Raw genomic sequence first — 15,243 nt, 5'->3', positions numbered from 1 at the left:
AGCATTGTGCTTCCGCCTACAGGACAAACTAAGCAAGAGCATCTCAGTGATATCCGTGTATGTATGGGTGTTTATTTGTGTGTAGGTCATGGAAGACTCTGAAGCATGCTCTCTGCCAGGTGGGCTTGCCAGTGTGAAGAAACAGTTTGAGAGTCAGAAAGTCAGCTCCTCGTCCTCGTCGCAAAGCACTGTCACACAATACCACTACCAGCAGAGACAGGTAACATTTATCACTAACACGCACTGCTCTATACTGAATCAAATCTTTGGTAGGCATCATGTTTGCCTTTAACATCATCATACATTACCAATTATAATACAACTAGACTAATAGGTATCAGGCTATGTAAAGCTGACTATAAATTTAACGCATAAGCTAGCTACATTCGTTGTGGTGTTTTGTTAGCTGTAGCTTCCCATAAATGCTACCTTCCAAATGAACCAAGGTGAAACATGGCAGGAAGGACAATAAGAGCCTTGTATACCAGAACACGTGTGTGTTTTATGTATAGTATGTGCTTATGTTACAAATGTTGTCATATCTATCAACAGGAGGTGATGAGCTCATCTGAAACGAGTGTGAAGAGTAGTGTGAGTGAGAGTCACAACGTCAAGGTACAGCAGTTGTACACAAGACTGCAAAAAAAAAAGCTGCTATAAAAGAATTGAGTGTTAACATTATGTATATGTGTGTTTGTTGCTGCAGATGTCACAGGATCAAAAAATTAAGCAGAATGTAGCATCTAGCTTTGAGGACCATTTTGATGAAAAAGGTATGTTCGTTACACAGACTGAACTGAAATCATATTGGATAATGGTTTTTTAAAAGCTATGCAACATGCATGAATTAATCTGCACAGTTATTTATTCATGTAGTCCAAAGTTACAGTTTTATATTGTGGAGGGAAAGGGTTAAGTGAGATTCCCTTTGTGTTGCATGTTTCATTAAACTCTTCTTCCTGTATGCTTCAGTGGTGGTGATTGGAGATCAGGAGCTACCTAAAATCTCCACCCAAGCACTAAAACAGCAGCATGAAAAAAACATAGAAGAAGCCACTCCAAGCAAGCACATCAAGGTAATGAATGTTCATGATCACACAATGAACCCCCTCCTTTCACCAACCAACCAATCAGGTGTATTATAAGGAAATATCTTATTTTTAAATAATTTGAGAGCTGAGAGTCAGGACATTTACATCTTTGGAAACAGAAAACCAAGATGTACGATACTTTGTGATAGGCCAAAGCTTTTGAAACGCTACTGATTTTATCTTTTAAATCTCTAATTACAAATCCCTACTTAATAAAAAATAATGTGTGGACATGATTTATTAATCTGAAGGGACTGGAATGTGTGAAAAAGAACAATAAAGTAGAGTTTTTACCATTAATAAATCATCTATTTTATCTACATGTTGTAAATTGTAGACCTGAAATGTTCGTTGTTTAGTATTTTCTATACTATTTAAATAAAAATGTAGTGTTTTGATTCGAAAAAAAAAAAAAACTTTCTGTACTAAAAGATGTTACAAACAGTAATCAATAATAAAATGTTGTGGTTTCCTTATAACCCAGTATAGACTAGGGGTATAAAACTCAGGCTTCTACACAATACAATATGATTTAAATTCCTAAGGCAACAACTCCATATTTGATGTTGCCATTGAATCTGCTACAATATGTGACAAACTTTGTTCAGAATCTGGAGTAGGACTACCTTTAGTTTGCGAATGATGATGAGGTACAGAAGGACTTTAAGTATGATTTTAAGTATCACAGTATGATTTTAAGTATCAAGTGATTTTACGTATCACAGTTATAGGCAAATTACCTTGCTAGCCTATTTCATTATTTACACATCAGTTTAAAATCATGAATTTTTTTTTTTACATTTTCTTGATAATAATCAATTTATATCAATTATAATTACAATAATCAATTTAGGATTGCTTCCCGGAATTAATTTTAATTATTGACTTTTAAATGTGTTGATCCAAACCATTACATCCCTAATATACTGTATACGCACACAGCAGTTTTCAACACAATGATCACGACATATCAATATGTCTGCACTTACTGTATCTTGTTCCCTTGCATTACTGAGCTGTGACTGGCCACACATTAGGATTTTGTTCCTATACTTCAATAAGTCCTGCCCATGCATTATTTTTATTAAGTAGGGATGTCACCAGCAGGGCTTCTAATCTAATGTTTCAATCCCTATCTAAATTTACCTACAAATAAGTGGATATGTTATAAAACAAGTTTTTAAATCAGCATTGCAATTATAATATTTGTTCAGTGACCGTATATTTACTGAAACAATTATTGTCTTTTCCTCCCTCAACAACAAAGATTGATCTTGATTACAACCAGTTTCAGTGGGCACCAGTTAATGTGTCATCCAAAGTTGCAACAGGATGTAGTTCTGAGTCTGTTACCAAAACTATGAAGACGATGTCCTCTAGCTCTGCCTCTTCATCTGCCCATTATGAAACCACTGAGCTATTTCCTCCACCACCACCAACTGCTGACCTCCTTCAGGTCCCTTTTGAAGTCCCAGAACGCTGTACTACTCCCCAGCCACCTGATCAACATGTTATCCAAAAATATCCAATCAGCAAGGAGCAGTATTCCAAGCAAAGGAACCTCTATGAGCTGAAACGCTTGTACAAGCATATCCACCCAGAGGTGCGCAAAAACCTGGAACGGGACTTCATTACTGAAATGGAGCACTCTCATATGGACAGTGATGAGGAAGTTAGTGGTGATGTGCAGCAAGCACGCTATGTGTTTGAAAACAATGGCAGCAGTCCTGGGAAATGTATGAGCCCGGAAAGAGAGTATATGGAATGGGATGAGATTCTGAAAGGTGAGGTGCAGTCTATGCGTTGGATGTTTGAGAACAAGCCACTTGACACCATCAAAGATGACACACCAGATGAGAATGAAAGCAGAAACATTGTGCAGCAGGAAATCATTGCTGGGAAAGATGTTAAATATACAACTTGGATGTTTGAAACACAACCTATTGATGCTCTTGGTACAGAAACTCCTGACTCAATAGAGCATAGTAGAAAACAAACAGATCTAGCAAGAGGAGATGTGCGAACTGCAACCTGGTTATTTGAGACACAGCCTCTGGATTATATGAATAAAATTTACCAAGAGGATGATGAAGAGGAGCAGGTGGTGTATACCAAAGACATTGCAGGAGGAGATGTAAAAACTGCCAGATACTTGTTTGAAACTCAGCATCTTGATTCCCTTGGCCATACTGAGACAATTGACGAGTCACACTTCCTACAATTGAAGTCAGAACTGGAAGAGATTAAAGGTGAAGTCAAAACTACAACAAAAATGTTTGAGACACAACCTATGTGTGTCATTCGGGGAGATTCTGGTGAGATGTTGGAGATTACAACTGTGCGACGTGAAGAAACCGAAAAAGGTGATGTAAAAACATCCCGTTGGCTTTTTGAAACCCAGCCTCTGGATATGATTAGCAAAGACCCAACTAAAGTTAAGATCATTTGTGGAGTGTCCATGGAAGAAAACTATCAGGGTGGGGTGAATCGGGGTAGGTGGTTATTTGAGACAAAGACCTTGGATCAAATCAAAGACGAAGAATTGGAAAACACCAAAACTCAAAAGGAGGAGATAATAGGAGCAGATGTTAGAAGACATTGTATGGTCTTTGAGACACAGCCCATGGATACTTTAAAAGATAATACCAATGAGAGGCCATCTGAACCAGAGGAGATCATTGGGGGTGATGTAACATCAGCTAGGCATTTGTTTGAGACTGTGCCAATGGAAAATCTGAAGGACTTGCCTGAAGTTGGAAAACTAGAAAAGGTTGTTGCATCGGAAGAGGAGAAAGGTGATGTGAGGCATCAGAGGTGGCTATTTGAGAGTAAGCCTCTTGAGCAAATTAGAGAGGACAAAAAAGAAATCACACGAACGGTTAAGCTTCAGGAGTTAGACAAGGGTGATGTCATCAACTGCAAAGAGATATTTGAGACCATGGATCTAAGCAAGTGCACAGATACACATAAGATAGCAGTGGAAGGTGTCACAAGTGGATCAGTGAAATCAAACAAAGTGCTCTTTGAATCCACACCCTTGTATGCCGTACAGGACAGCTCAGGACATTACCATGAAGTCAAAACAGTACGACGTGAAGAAATTGTTAAGGGCGATGTACGAAGCTGCAAGTGGATGTTTGAGACTCGTCCAATTGACCAGTTTGATGACAGTATAAACAAATTCCAGATTATCAAGGGAATTTCAAAACAGGAGATTGAATCAGGGGATGTTAAAACAGCCAAGTGGTTGTTTGAAACTCAGCCCCTTGATGGGATCAAATATTTCAGTAACATGGAAGAAGAGGACAACAGAAAGAACGAGGCCACTGAGATCCAAAGAGGTGATGTCAAGACTTGTAGATGGCTGTTTGAGACTCAGCCGATGGATGAGCTGTATGAAAAAGCTGAGGTAAAAACAGAAGACACCACAGAGATCCAGAAGGGTGATGTTAAAACCTGTACCTGGCTTTTCGAGACCCAAACCCTTGACAGTATCAAAGATGAATCTGAGACTATTTTAAAAACTTGTACAGTCAATCAAGAGGATGTACAAGGCAAGGATGTGCGTCTGGCCCGCTTTCTCTTTGAAACTGAAAACTTGGAGAATATCAGAGGTGGTGAGGATCAAAGTAACTTTAAACGAGTCACACAGATCAATATCCAGTCTGGAGATGTATCGAGGATGAAGTATATATTTGAGAACCAGGCACCTGACATCATGACCTCCACTTCTGAGGAGACCATGCAGAAACTGAAGTCTCGTCAGACTGAGGATATCCAGAAAGGAAATGTTGTCAACTGCACCTGGATGTTTGAAAATCAACCAATTGATGCCATCAAGGAGTATGCTGAAGAATCCAAAGCGGTGCGTACAGTTACAGATGTTCAAGGAGGGAATGTTGACAAAGGTCGTTTTATTTTTGAAACATATTCCCTGGATAAGATTCAAGAAGATTCTTCAGAGACAGAGATCAACAAATTTCAGAGCATCATACGAGAGGAAATTGAAAAAGGAGATGTGAAAAACTACACCATGATGTTTGAGACCCAGCCATTGTATGCTATTCGAGACAAAGAAGGACACTTTCATGAAGTTACTACAGTCACCAAAGAAGAAGTTCTGAGAGGTGATGTCATCGGGGCAAGATGGTTGTTTGAGACAAAGCCACTAGACTCAATAAGAGACACAGATGAGGTTTATCTCATCAAAGCTGTTACTGAGGAAGATATACAGAAAGGCGATGTTAGCACAGCAAGGTGGAGGTTTGAAACACAACCCCTTGATGAAATTACTGAGGATATGAAGGTTACTCTAAAGACAGTTGCAGATATTCAGGGTGGAGATGTTAAAACAAACATGCAGCGCTTTGAAAATGATGACATGTCTCAAAAATGTGTGAGAACTGTTAGTGTAAGTGAAATACAAAAAGGTGATGTGAGAAGTTCCACATGGATGTTTGAAACGCATACAATTGACAAGATCCGCGGAGAGGGTTCCGAGTTCGACGATATGGAAAAAGTAACACGAGAGGAAGTGCTGAAGGGTGATGTTAAACAGTCAGTGTGGCTTTTTGAAAAAGAACCCCTTGATCGCATCAAGGACAGTGATGGAACAGAAATCGAGATTTCTCGTGAGGAAATTCCCAAAGCTGACGTCAAGACAACAACATGGCTTTTTGAAACTACACCACTGACTGAGTTTAATGAGACCAATGTGGAGAGGACAGAGATCATCGGTAAAAGTGTCAAGGAGACATTAGAGGAACTTTACAGTCAGAAAATAGTTGACTCCCAGGGTATAATTATAGAAGCAGATGAGATTGGTGATGTTAGAATGGCCAAGTACAAACTGCAGAATCAGGAGACTCCAGAGATCCAGAGAGAGGAGGTTATTCGAGGAGACCTAAATAACATCATGATGAACCTGCTCAATAGACGTGAGACAACAGAGAGAGCCATCACCATTGATGCAGAAGAGAGGGGAAGTATCAACGCAACTGTCAAACAGCTCTTTAATCAAGATAGGGATGTTAATATTGAGAAGGAAGAGATCGTTAGAGGAGACATACAAGAAGCGATCAACAACCTGCTGAAGAAGGACGGAACAGCAAAACATGGTATTTTAATTCAGGAAGATGAGAAAGGAGATGTGAGGATGACTATATACTCCCTGTTGAACAAGGAAGAAGAAAGTGGACTTGTAAAAGAGGACATTGTTAAAGGAAATGTCCGTGGGACTCTGCATAGGCTATTGTACAACGGTGATGCCAAAGACCAGTCTTCTAAAATACAAATAAGTGATTCAGAGAGAGGTAATGTGAGTTTCTATTCAACTTGTATCGAGTCTGGAGCACTGGACTACCTTAGACAACTTCAGTTAGGATCAGATGAAACATATAACGAAACAGCTAAAGAAATGATTATTGGAGGTGATGTGGAGCATACTAAATTGATCCTGAGGAACAATAATCATGCAATTGGACGAACTGTAGCTGAAGATGATATTGTTCCTGGGGATGTTCACAACACAGTGCAAGTTTTTATGACGGAACCAGTCCTGTCTTTGCACAATGTTGAGAAGGAGGAGATTGTAAAGGGAGACTTGAGAGCAGCACTTGACTCACTTACACAAGCAGTGAATCAGCACAAAGTTGTTGAAAAAGAGGAGGTGGTCAAAGGCAACATCAACACCACACTCAGATCTTTGGAAGAAGCGCAGAACCAACTCAAAGAAATGGAGAAACCTGAGATTGTCCGTGGGGACATCAGGGGAGCCCTTGAAAGTCTTGAACGTTCAACCACTGCTAAGAATGAAGTCATTATTGAGGATGTAGTGGCTGGTGATATTAAGGGAACTTTAAAATCCCTTGAAGAGGCAAAGCAGGCAGTAAAAGAGGTTGAGAAAGAGGAAGTTGTTAGAGGTGACATCCAGGCAGCTTTACTGAATTTACAGGAAGCATCAACTGAGAAGAAACTCATCCAGCATCAAGTGAGTGAACAGGGTGATGTAAAGGGCACCATCCAGCTCCTACTGGAACCAGTATCCTCACCTCCTATGCAAAGAAGAGCTAGCACAGAAGGTGATGTTAAAATGTCAATAAAATCTCTTTATGAGCAGGAACAAACCCAGATAGAGAAGGAGGAGGTGATGAAGGGAGATGTTCATGGGACCATCAAATGTCTTATGAAGAAGAAAGAACAATCAAGTCATAAATCAAAAACAAATCCTTCCAGTAGAATTAAAACTTCCAAAAGTATTTCAGTGTATACTCAAGAAGAGGCTTGTGAATGCCCTGCTACACCCAGGGCTGAGCCTTCCAATCCACCCCCTTCAAAAAATATGCCCAAGAGAATTGAAACAGGTGTAGGTACACAAAAGCAAGCAGAGGTGAAATCTGATCAAAGTCAGATCTTCACTCAAGAGCAAAGTTCTGAAACCAATCATATGACATCAATCGGCCAGTCAGAATCATCCCAGTTCTCACGTAAGATACATGTAAAAGAGCAGCAGCTAAAACAAAAGCAAAACCCTGGTTCTGTAATCATAACAAAACGTGTGGGAAAACAGGCAGGTGAGAAAAAAGATCAAAGTGCAGCTGTGTGCTCTGCTAAGTGTGACACGAAAGAGACAAAACAAACAACTCAAACCACAAAGCAAACACAAGAAATAAAGACAGTCACACAGGTTCAGACCAAGGTAACAACAGAGCACACCACCAGTACACAAAAGAACACCAAGAATTTAAAATCAGAACAAAATGTGAAGAGTCTAAAGACTGAGCAGAACATCAAGAGTCTGAATTGCAACTTGAATCCAAAGGGAATGATCAAAAAGAAATCCCCACCAGAAATTCACTTCCCCCCTCCTCCAACATCTCCTCCGCCACCTTCTGAGTCTGAGTTCTCTCTTCCTCCTCCTCCATCTCCAGTCACAGAGCCTTCCATCTCTCCTCGTCCTGATCTGGCCATGAGGCAGGATAGCGATCCTTCCCTTCCACCACCACCTCCTCCACCTGCCATTGAAGCGGAAGCTGAATTCTTTCCCCCACCTCAACAAGACTTCCTCCCACCTCCTCCATCACAACAAGAACTCAACTCAGTGACCCAGCCAAATCCTGGAAAGCCAAAGGGCCGTCCTCTATTCAAAGTGCCTAAGCCTGAGCCTCCTAAGCAGTCAGATCCACCCAAGGCTAAGTGGCAGAAAAAACAAACTGCTCCTGCTCCCCCACCATCTCCTCCACAACCTTCTGTGCTCGAACAGAAGGGAAAAGAAGCTAAACATATTACTACAGTCACAGAAACCAAAACAAGGGTGAAAAAGCATGATGAAAAGTCACCCGAGATGCCACTTCCACCAGTCACTGAACTTCCCTCAACAATCCCAGTGCACACATCAAAGCCCGAGGAACCCCCTCGACCTAAAAAAGTATTTATTCCTCCAATTAAACTTCCAGCACCCCCAGAGCCTGCTACTGATCCAAAGCCCAGACCTTATGCAAGTAAATTCAAAACACCACTCATGCTGGCAGAAGAAAGATACCGCAAACAAAGAGATGATTCTGAGAAGAGTAAGACAGGGTCTACTCCAACATCTCCTCCTGAAAACATTCAGATTCATGACTTAGATGTGGTGTATACTGATGCAGATTTGACCACAGAGAAACTTGCGCAGTCACAAATTACACTTGAAACACAGCAGGTACATCCTAGTGAATTAGAGCCAGTCACAGTGCCCAAAGGGCCAGTCACAGGAATACAGGCTCAGCCCCAACCCCTGCAAAAGGTCCCTCCAACCTTTCAGTTGAGTAAACCTTCCTTTCCCAAATTAGGTAAGAAAACTGCTGTTACTACAGATAAAAAGCAAGTCACCCAATCTACAGCTGAAATCAAAGTTCAGCCAGCATCACAAATCCCTCCTTTACCAGCAACCGAGCACCATGAACATGTAAAGCCAAGTTCTCACACAACTACATCTATGCAAACCATTACCCAAGTTCAATCTACACAGCAAATCTCAGCAAATGTTCAGTGTCAACCTACTAACTCTATAAAAGCTGAAGAAACCGTAACTGTAGAAACAAAGAAGGCTCTCCCACAGCCTACAAAGATTCCAAAAGTGACCCCAAGCTTCAAAGTTAAAACATTTAAGATGCCCAATCAAGAGAATTTAGAAGAAAAGAAGGAATCAACCCAGAAAGAGCAAACAACTATATCTCATGTCTGTGCAGATCAGAGTTGCTACAAAATGGAAAAGCAAGAGCAAGTAGACCAAATTACCAAGGACACAAAGCAGGAAATAGATCTGAAAAAAGCCAAACAAAAGCCAAAAAAGCAGCTGCCTGCTGTGGCACCAAAATCATCAGTTGTGATGCATCATATTCTACCAGCCATGTCCACGGAGGGTCATCTGCAAGGGTCCGGACAAACCACAGTTGTTCAGTCTCAGCAGGCTATTAGGGAGGAACATGTACTGGTACACGAAGAGAAGGTGGTCAGTCACAGCTCAGTTCAGCAGCAAAATATTCAACAAAAGGGAAAATTTCAGATCAAGAAACAAATAAGGGGTTCTGAAATGTCTGTAGGTGAGGTGGAGGCCACTAAACAGCACCCACAAAAAGAGTCCTGCCAGATGGAGATTAAGGAAACTGCAGTCGAGACCTCAGATATCCAGAAGTATGAGGAGATGCAAAAATTGCTGAGTCATATCAAGGTGATGCAGGAATCAGGGGGGAAAATGGATGCCAGGTCAGTCAAAATAATGTTGAGTATGATCCCAGAATGGTTGCTAGGAGCTGCCGAAAAGGTAGAACTAAGCCGTGCACAATACAATAAGCAAAAACTTCAGGAGATCATTGTGTATGTGAGGAACCTTGCTCAAATGAAACTTACTTTCTTAGAGGCAAATTTGGCTGCACTGGAAAAGACACAGTCTAAGCCAGTAGAGGAGAAGAAAGCTGTTGGTGGCACAACACAGAAAATATCAAAAATAAGCATTGGTTCAGCTAAATTGGAATCTCAGAAAAAAATTATGGAGAAGACTGTTCAAGACATTAAAAATACAGATTTCAAAACAATGCCTCCAGAGCTTAGAATGAGAACGCCATCTCCCACATATATTTGCATTGAGACCGCCAGAAGGACAGACTCTCCTCTGCTAGTCACCCCCTCGCCTCCACCATACAGATCAGGTGCTACCCCAACACCCCCACCACGTTGGTCTGAAACCTCCACAAATATTAGCCGAGCTACACCCTCTCCAACTATTAGTCGCTCAGAGAAGCTAGCCAAACTAAGAGACACAACTGCCAAGCTCTCTCATGGTGCATCCCCTCTTCCAATCGCTTTGCCCGAGCAAGTCATTATGCAAGGTGAAATGGAGGAATCTCATTTGTCCAGCCACCAGGAGATCAGTTTTGAGACCCACATGATGGAGTCATCAATGCTGCAGTCATCCATGGAGGCCAGTGCAGACTCCATGATGAGTGTAAAAGACAAGAAAGAGTTTTTTGAGGAGGCTCAGAGGGCAGAAACAAACCGCCACTATTTGCGGAAGGATCCCATTGATATCCCAGTACGACTGGGGCCAGAAGAGGACAACGAGACAGAGATCCCTATTGACTTGCATGACAAAATGAAAGAGGACATGCCCAAGGTAGACCTGTCCAGACTTGTCAATAGATTTGAGTCCCCAAAGCCCAAAGTGTATATAAGGAAGCATCCAATTGTTATTCCTGAGAGACTTGGTAGTGATACTGAGGATACAGAGCATGAACCAGAGAAAAAACCTTCCCAGGTGGAAGAGATGCCATCCTATGATATCAAGGCCCTGAAGAATGTGTTTGAAATGGGTGACCAGGCCCACCAATATCTCAAAGAGGACAGAAAGAACATTGAGATGCAGGAGGAATTGGCGAAACCCACAGGTTTCTCTGAGACAAAGTCTGTTACAGAGCATTACTCAACCGTGGATGAGTTTGGTAACACATTGGTGGGGTCAAGGAGCCAGAATAGCTCTCATTCTCAGAGTGTAACCACACGTCGTGATCCACCAACATATGCTGATGTGGTACGAGGGAAGGTTCAGGTCCTAGATGTCCCACCTGAGGCTTCAGCAGAACAACTTCTGAAGAATTTCCAGCAGTCCTGGGCAGACAGTGAAAATGTTTTCAAGAACCTGGGATTCAGTGCCTTGGAACAGCATACCTCTCAGAGTGTATCACATCAACAACACACTGTCATCACCGGTAAAATTGTGTGACGAGGCATGGAAACACTAACGAGTGTAAGGCGTGTTTACTAAAACAACACTGGTGTGTTTATGAAGTGTTGCTGTACTTGTGGATAGGAATTTTGAATAATTTTAAAGCAGTTTCCCCACTGGATTTTATTTTGAAAAAAACAACTACAGTTCATGTGGACATTTGTTTGAATGCACTGTACTACACCAGTAACCCTTGCATTTGCACATTTTACTTGTTTTTCTTGTTGCTCGGCTATTATATTAACATGATAACTGCCATTGACATGCTTGCATTTATATTTATATTCAAAATTTTTAAAATAGTATTTGATTTCCTTCTATTTCTACTTTCTCTCTTACAGAAAATAAGGGTGCCAGACAACGAACTTTGTCGGGTATGTCGGAAGAGGGTGTATCCCATGGAGTGTCTCATAGCAGACAAACAAAACTTTCATAAAAGTTGCTTCAGGTGTGCCCACTGCAATAGCAAGCTCAGGTAAATTATCATAACAATTTACTAGTATACAGCATATTTAAACCTAATGGGATATGCGAAGAAAATAAGTTCACTGTATTGTGCTTGTATATGTGTGGTGGCCAGAGAAACTCTTCGTAGGTTGAAATGTTGACATTTTCTACGATATATATGTTTCTGAAAACTACAGGCTTTCCTGAAATGAACTGTGGCTCTTTTGCATATATGTCAACCACAAGTAAAGTTCCAGCATTTTAAATTCTGGTTACCCCAAAAGTGAACATTTTGACAGTTGGTATCTGATTACAAACTGAATTGATGTCCATGATGAACATATATTTTGCAGGAACTATATATATATATATATATATATATATATATATATATATATATATATATATATATATATAGTTTTTTAAAGTTGAGGTGTCAACGTATGTTATAAGCATAAAACCCCAATTTGTTCATTTTTGGCTATTTGCTAGAATTCAGCCACAGCAGCACCTGTTTAGCCAGGGTGTCACACATTTAAAGTGTTTTTAGACAATAAAGTCTTCCTTTCTTTCTTTCCTGATACCATTCTTACAAATTAAGCGAACCAGAAAGATTGATTTTAGTGAAAATATACAGTGTATGGTCTGTCTTGTGACTTTACTTACTGTAAGTAGGGTAGTTGTGATGCTATTAAAAATTGCAACATCGCTCTGGAGATTAGTCAGGGTTTTCGTACTTACAACTGAAAAAGATATACTGGTCATATGTAGAAGCATTCCACATGGACTAACTCTATGATTATGATCACTCTTCTCTCACCAGCCTAGGAAACTACGCCCCTCTCCATGGACGAATGTACTGCAAACCCCACTACAAACAGTTGTTTAAGTCCAAAGGAAACTATGATGAGGGATTTGGAGAAAAGCCTCACAGAGAGCTTTGGAGTGCAAAAAATCAGAAGAATACATCAGAAAAAGTTCATGTTGATCAAGTCAATACTGTTCCTCCAGTGCAATCTGAAACCAAAGCATTGCACGTCTCAAAAGAAAATGATTCATTCCCAGCTGAGATTAAAGATGCAAGTGAGTTGGATGATAATGCCAAAAAGCCAAAAAGTAAAATTGCAATTGTTTGGCCACCTCAGAGTGAAACACCAAAGAAGAGCTTTACTCTGGAAGAAGAGCTCAAAGTAGTGAAGCCTACTTGGCCCCCTAAAGAGGAGTCACAAGAAACTGAAAACAAAGAGCCAATGCTAACCTCACCAACAAAAAATTACATCATTAATGAAAACCAAAAAGAACATCGTGGTGATCCAATGAAAGCCTTACCTACAGAGAAGGTCTCAGTGCAACCAACAGCAACTTCTCAAGTGCAAACTGACGTTTCAGCAGCTTTGGAGCAAGGACCTAAAGTCACAGATGGTATAGAACAGAAGACAGAGCAAGCAGAAGGTAAATCAGAAATAAAAGATGAGAAAGAGGTTTTGGAGATGAATGGAGACATGAATTATAATGAAGAAACTGAGAATGCGGAACAGGTGAAGGAAAATGAATGTGAGAACCTGAAAGGAAATGAAGAAAGTGGAGAAACAGATGGTGTAAAGGTGACAGTGATAGACAGTGTGGCTTCAGACGAGCAACCAGCAAATGGGAATACAAACAACAACAACAACAACAACAATAACAACAATAACTGTCAAATGTTACTAGACATTGGTGATCCTTGGGAGGGTTTGGGTGATGTTAAAGCAGAGTCACATATATTTGACTTCAACTTACCTTCTGCTCAGCAAACCAAGTCCAAAGAGGAAACCATCCATAAAGAGGAAACCAACACCAAAGAAGAAACAAATACTAAAGAGAAAACAAACACTGAAGAGGAACCCAGCACCAAAGAGGAACCCAGCACCAAAGAGGAAACCAAGACCAAAGAGGAAACCAACCATAAAGAGGAAACCAACACCAAAGAAGAAACAAATACTAAAGAGAAAACAAACACTGAAAGGGAACCCAACACCAAAGAGGAAACCAACACCAAAGAAACAATGCGTGCTAACCTTCTGCTGTTACTACAGGATGACGATAATCCACCTCCAAGTGCCAACAAAGAGAGTGTATCAGATACAACACTAGAGCACCATTCAGATCAGCAAACAAATTTCAGTGCCTCACAGTTTCTAGATGACATATTTGCTGGCTTTGGCGAGACTACAAGCTTTTTTTCCAAGGATGACTTTAACACCAAAGAGAGCAGCACAAAATCATCAGCCACTCTGCTAGATGACCTTATGGATTTTGGAATAGAGACCAAAGAGGTGTCAGGCATGAAAACACTGGAGAAAACGAGCATTGATTATTCTAACTCTAAAGCCGGCAGCTGCCTGTGGGAAGAGGATCCACAATCGCTGTCTGTAGAGGAACAAATTAAACGGAACAGATTTTATGATGATGATGATGATGAATTCTGAGGTCACCTTCTGTTTAAATACAGCCATACAGCCTTTTTTTATGCATACAAATGCATACAAATTCTGAATATTTCCCTAATTCTGTTCATGGAGAGAGGCTTGTGATCATTTACTAATCTTTTATACTCAGTTTACAGTAATTCAGTGTTGCTATTCTGCACAATTGCAAATCTTTTAAGAAGCTTTTTATAATGCACCTGGTGTGCAGCACAAAAAAGGGGAAATATTATGCTTATTCTTTTTTTTTCTTTGTTCTGCTGTATACTTAACTTGATTTCTTATATCTTTAGCTTGTGTATGATTTTTTTCCTTGTATGTAATTTTGCAGATTGTCTTTTATTTTCTTTACAGATATAGGTGATTCTATTTTCTTGCCCTGTTTAAAAGGACCAATGACAGGTCCTTCTTTTCAGGCTGGTTAGAGATTCATTATTTCTATTTTATTGCTTATGCATTGTTCAATAAAATTAATAAAAACCTTTATGAAATATTGCTGATTTTGTTTTTCATTTGAATACCTAAGTTTAAAAACAGTCAAATATATTATTTGTTATTATAAAGAATGCCATTATAGGTTAAAATCAATGGCACAAATAATTTTCCTCAAAAGCTAGAATTATTTCACAGTATGCAGCCATGTTAATGATTTTAATTTTGCTTAATATGAAAAATATTTACAGTATCACTGAAAGACATTTAAATAGCTTCATGTAGAAAAGGGCAGGAGATGTAGAGATCTGAAGAAGGTGTTATTACTTATATTGTTATTTTTTTCTATAATAATACTTATATATTATATTTATAGTTGAAATAATTATAATAATTAAATATATAGTTAAATATAATTGTACTTATAGTTTCTCTAAGCTACTGTATTATCAATAATTGATTATAATTTATATAAAAAATTTTATGTAATGTGAACAACTGTTGATATTAATAGAGAAGCCTTTGAGACTGCTCTTAGAGCAGTTTA

The 15,243-nt window shown here is 39.8% G+C and overlaps 1 protein-coding gene across 5 annotated transcripts in view; it reads left to right on the top strand.

Moving 5' to 3' along the window:
- Positions 1 to 12,761, top strand: part of xirp2a (xin actin binding repeat containing 2a) — a 39,055-nt gene extending 26,294 nt beyond the window's left edge. For 4 of the 5 annotated variants that reach the window (XM_017482030.3, XM_017482032.3, XM_017482033.3 and 1 more), the window contains 7 exons: positions 86 to 220; positions 553 to 615; positions 707 to 773; positions 973 to 1,076; positions 2,359 to 11,335; positions 11,694 to 11,827; positions 12,623 to 12,761. In XM_017482030.3, the coding sequence (XP_017337519.1) occupies positions 86 to 220; positions 553 to 615; positions 707 to 773; positions 973 to 1,076; positions 2,359 to 11,335; positions 11,694 to 11,788 (9,441 nt within the window). In that variant the 3' untranslated portion in view covers positions 11,789 to 11,827; positions 12,623 to 12,761. Of the gene's footprint in view, positions 1 to 85; positions 221 to 552; positions 616 to 706; positions 774 to 972; positions 1,077 to 2,358; positions 11,374 to 11,693; positions 11,828 to 12,622 lie in introns of those variants that run through there. The other variant, XM_017482031.3, reaches the window with a different exon arrangement.
- The last annotated feature ends 2,482 nt before the right edge of the window (positions 12,762 to 15,243 follow it).

Source organism: Ictalurus punctatus, chromosome 12 (genome assembly GCF_001660625.3).
Source record: "Ictalurus punctatus breed USDA103 chromosome 12, Coco_2.0, whole genome shotgun sequence".
In the NCBI taxonomy this organism is placed as follows: Eukaryota; Metazoa; Chordata; class Actinopteri; order Siluriformes; family Ictaluridae; genus Ictalurus; species Ictalurus punctatus.
The sequence above is the reverse complement of the archived record's forward strand: the minus strand, read 5'-3'. Positions and strand labels throughout refer to the sequence as shown.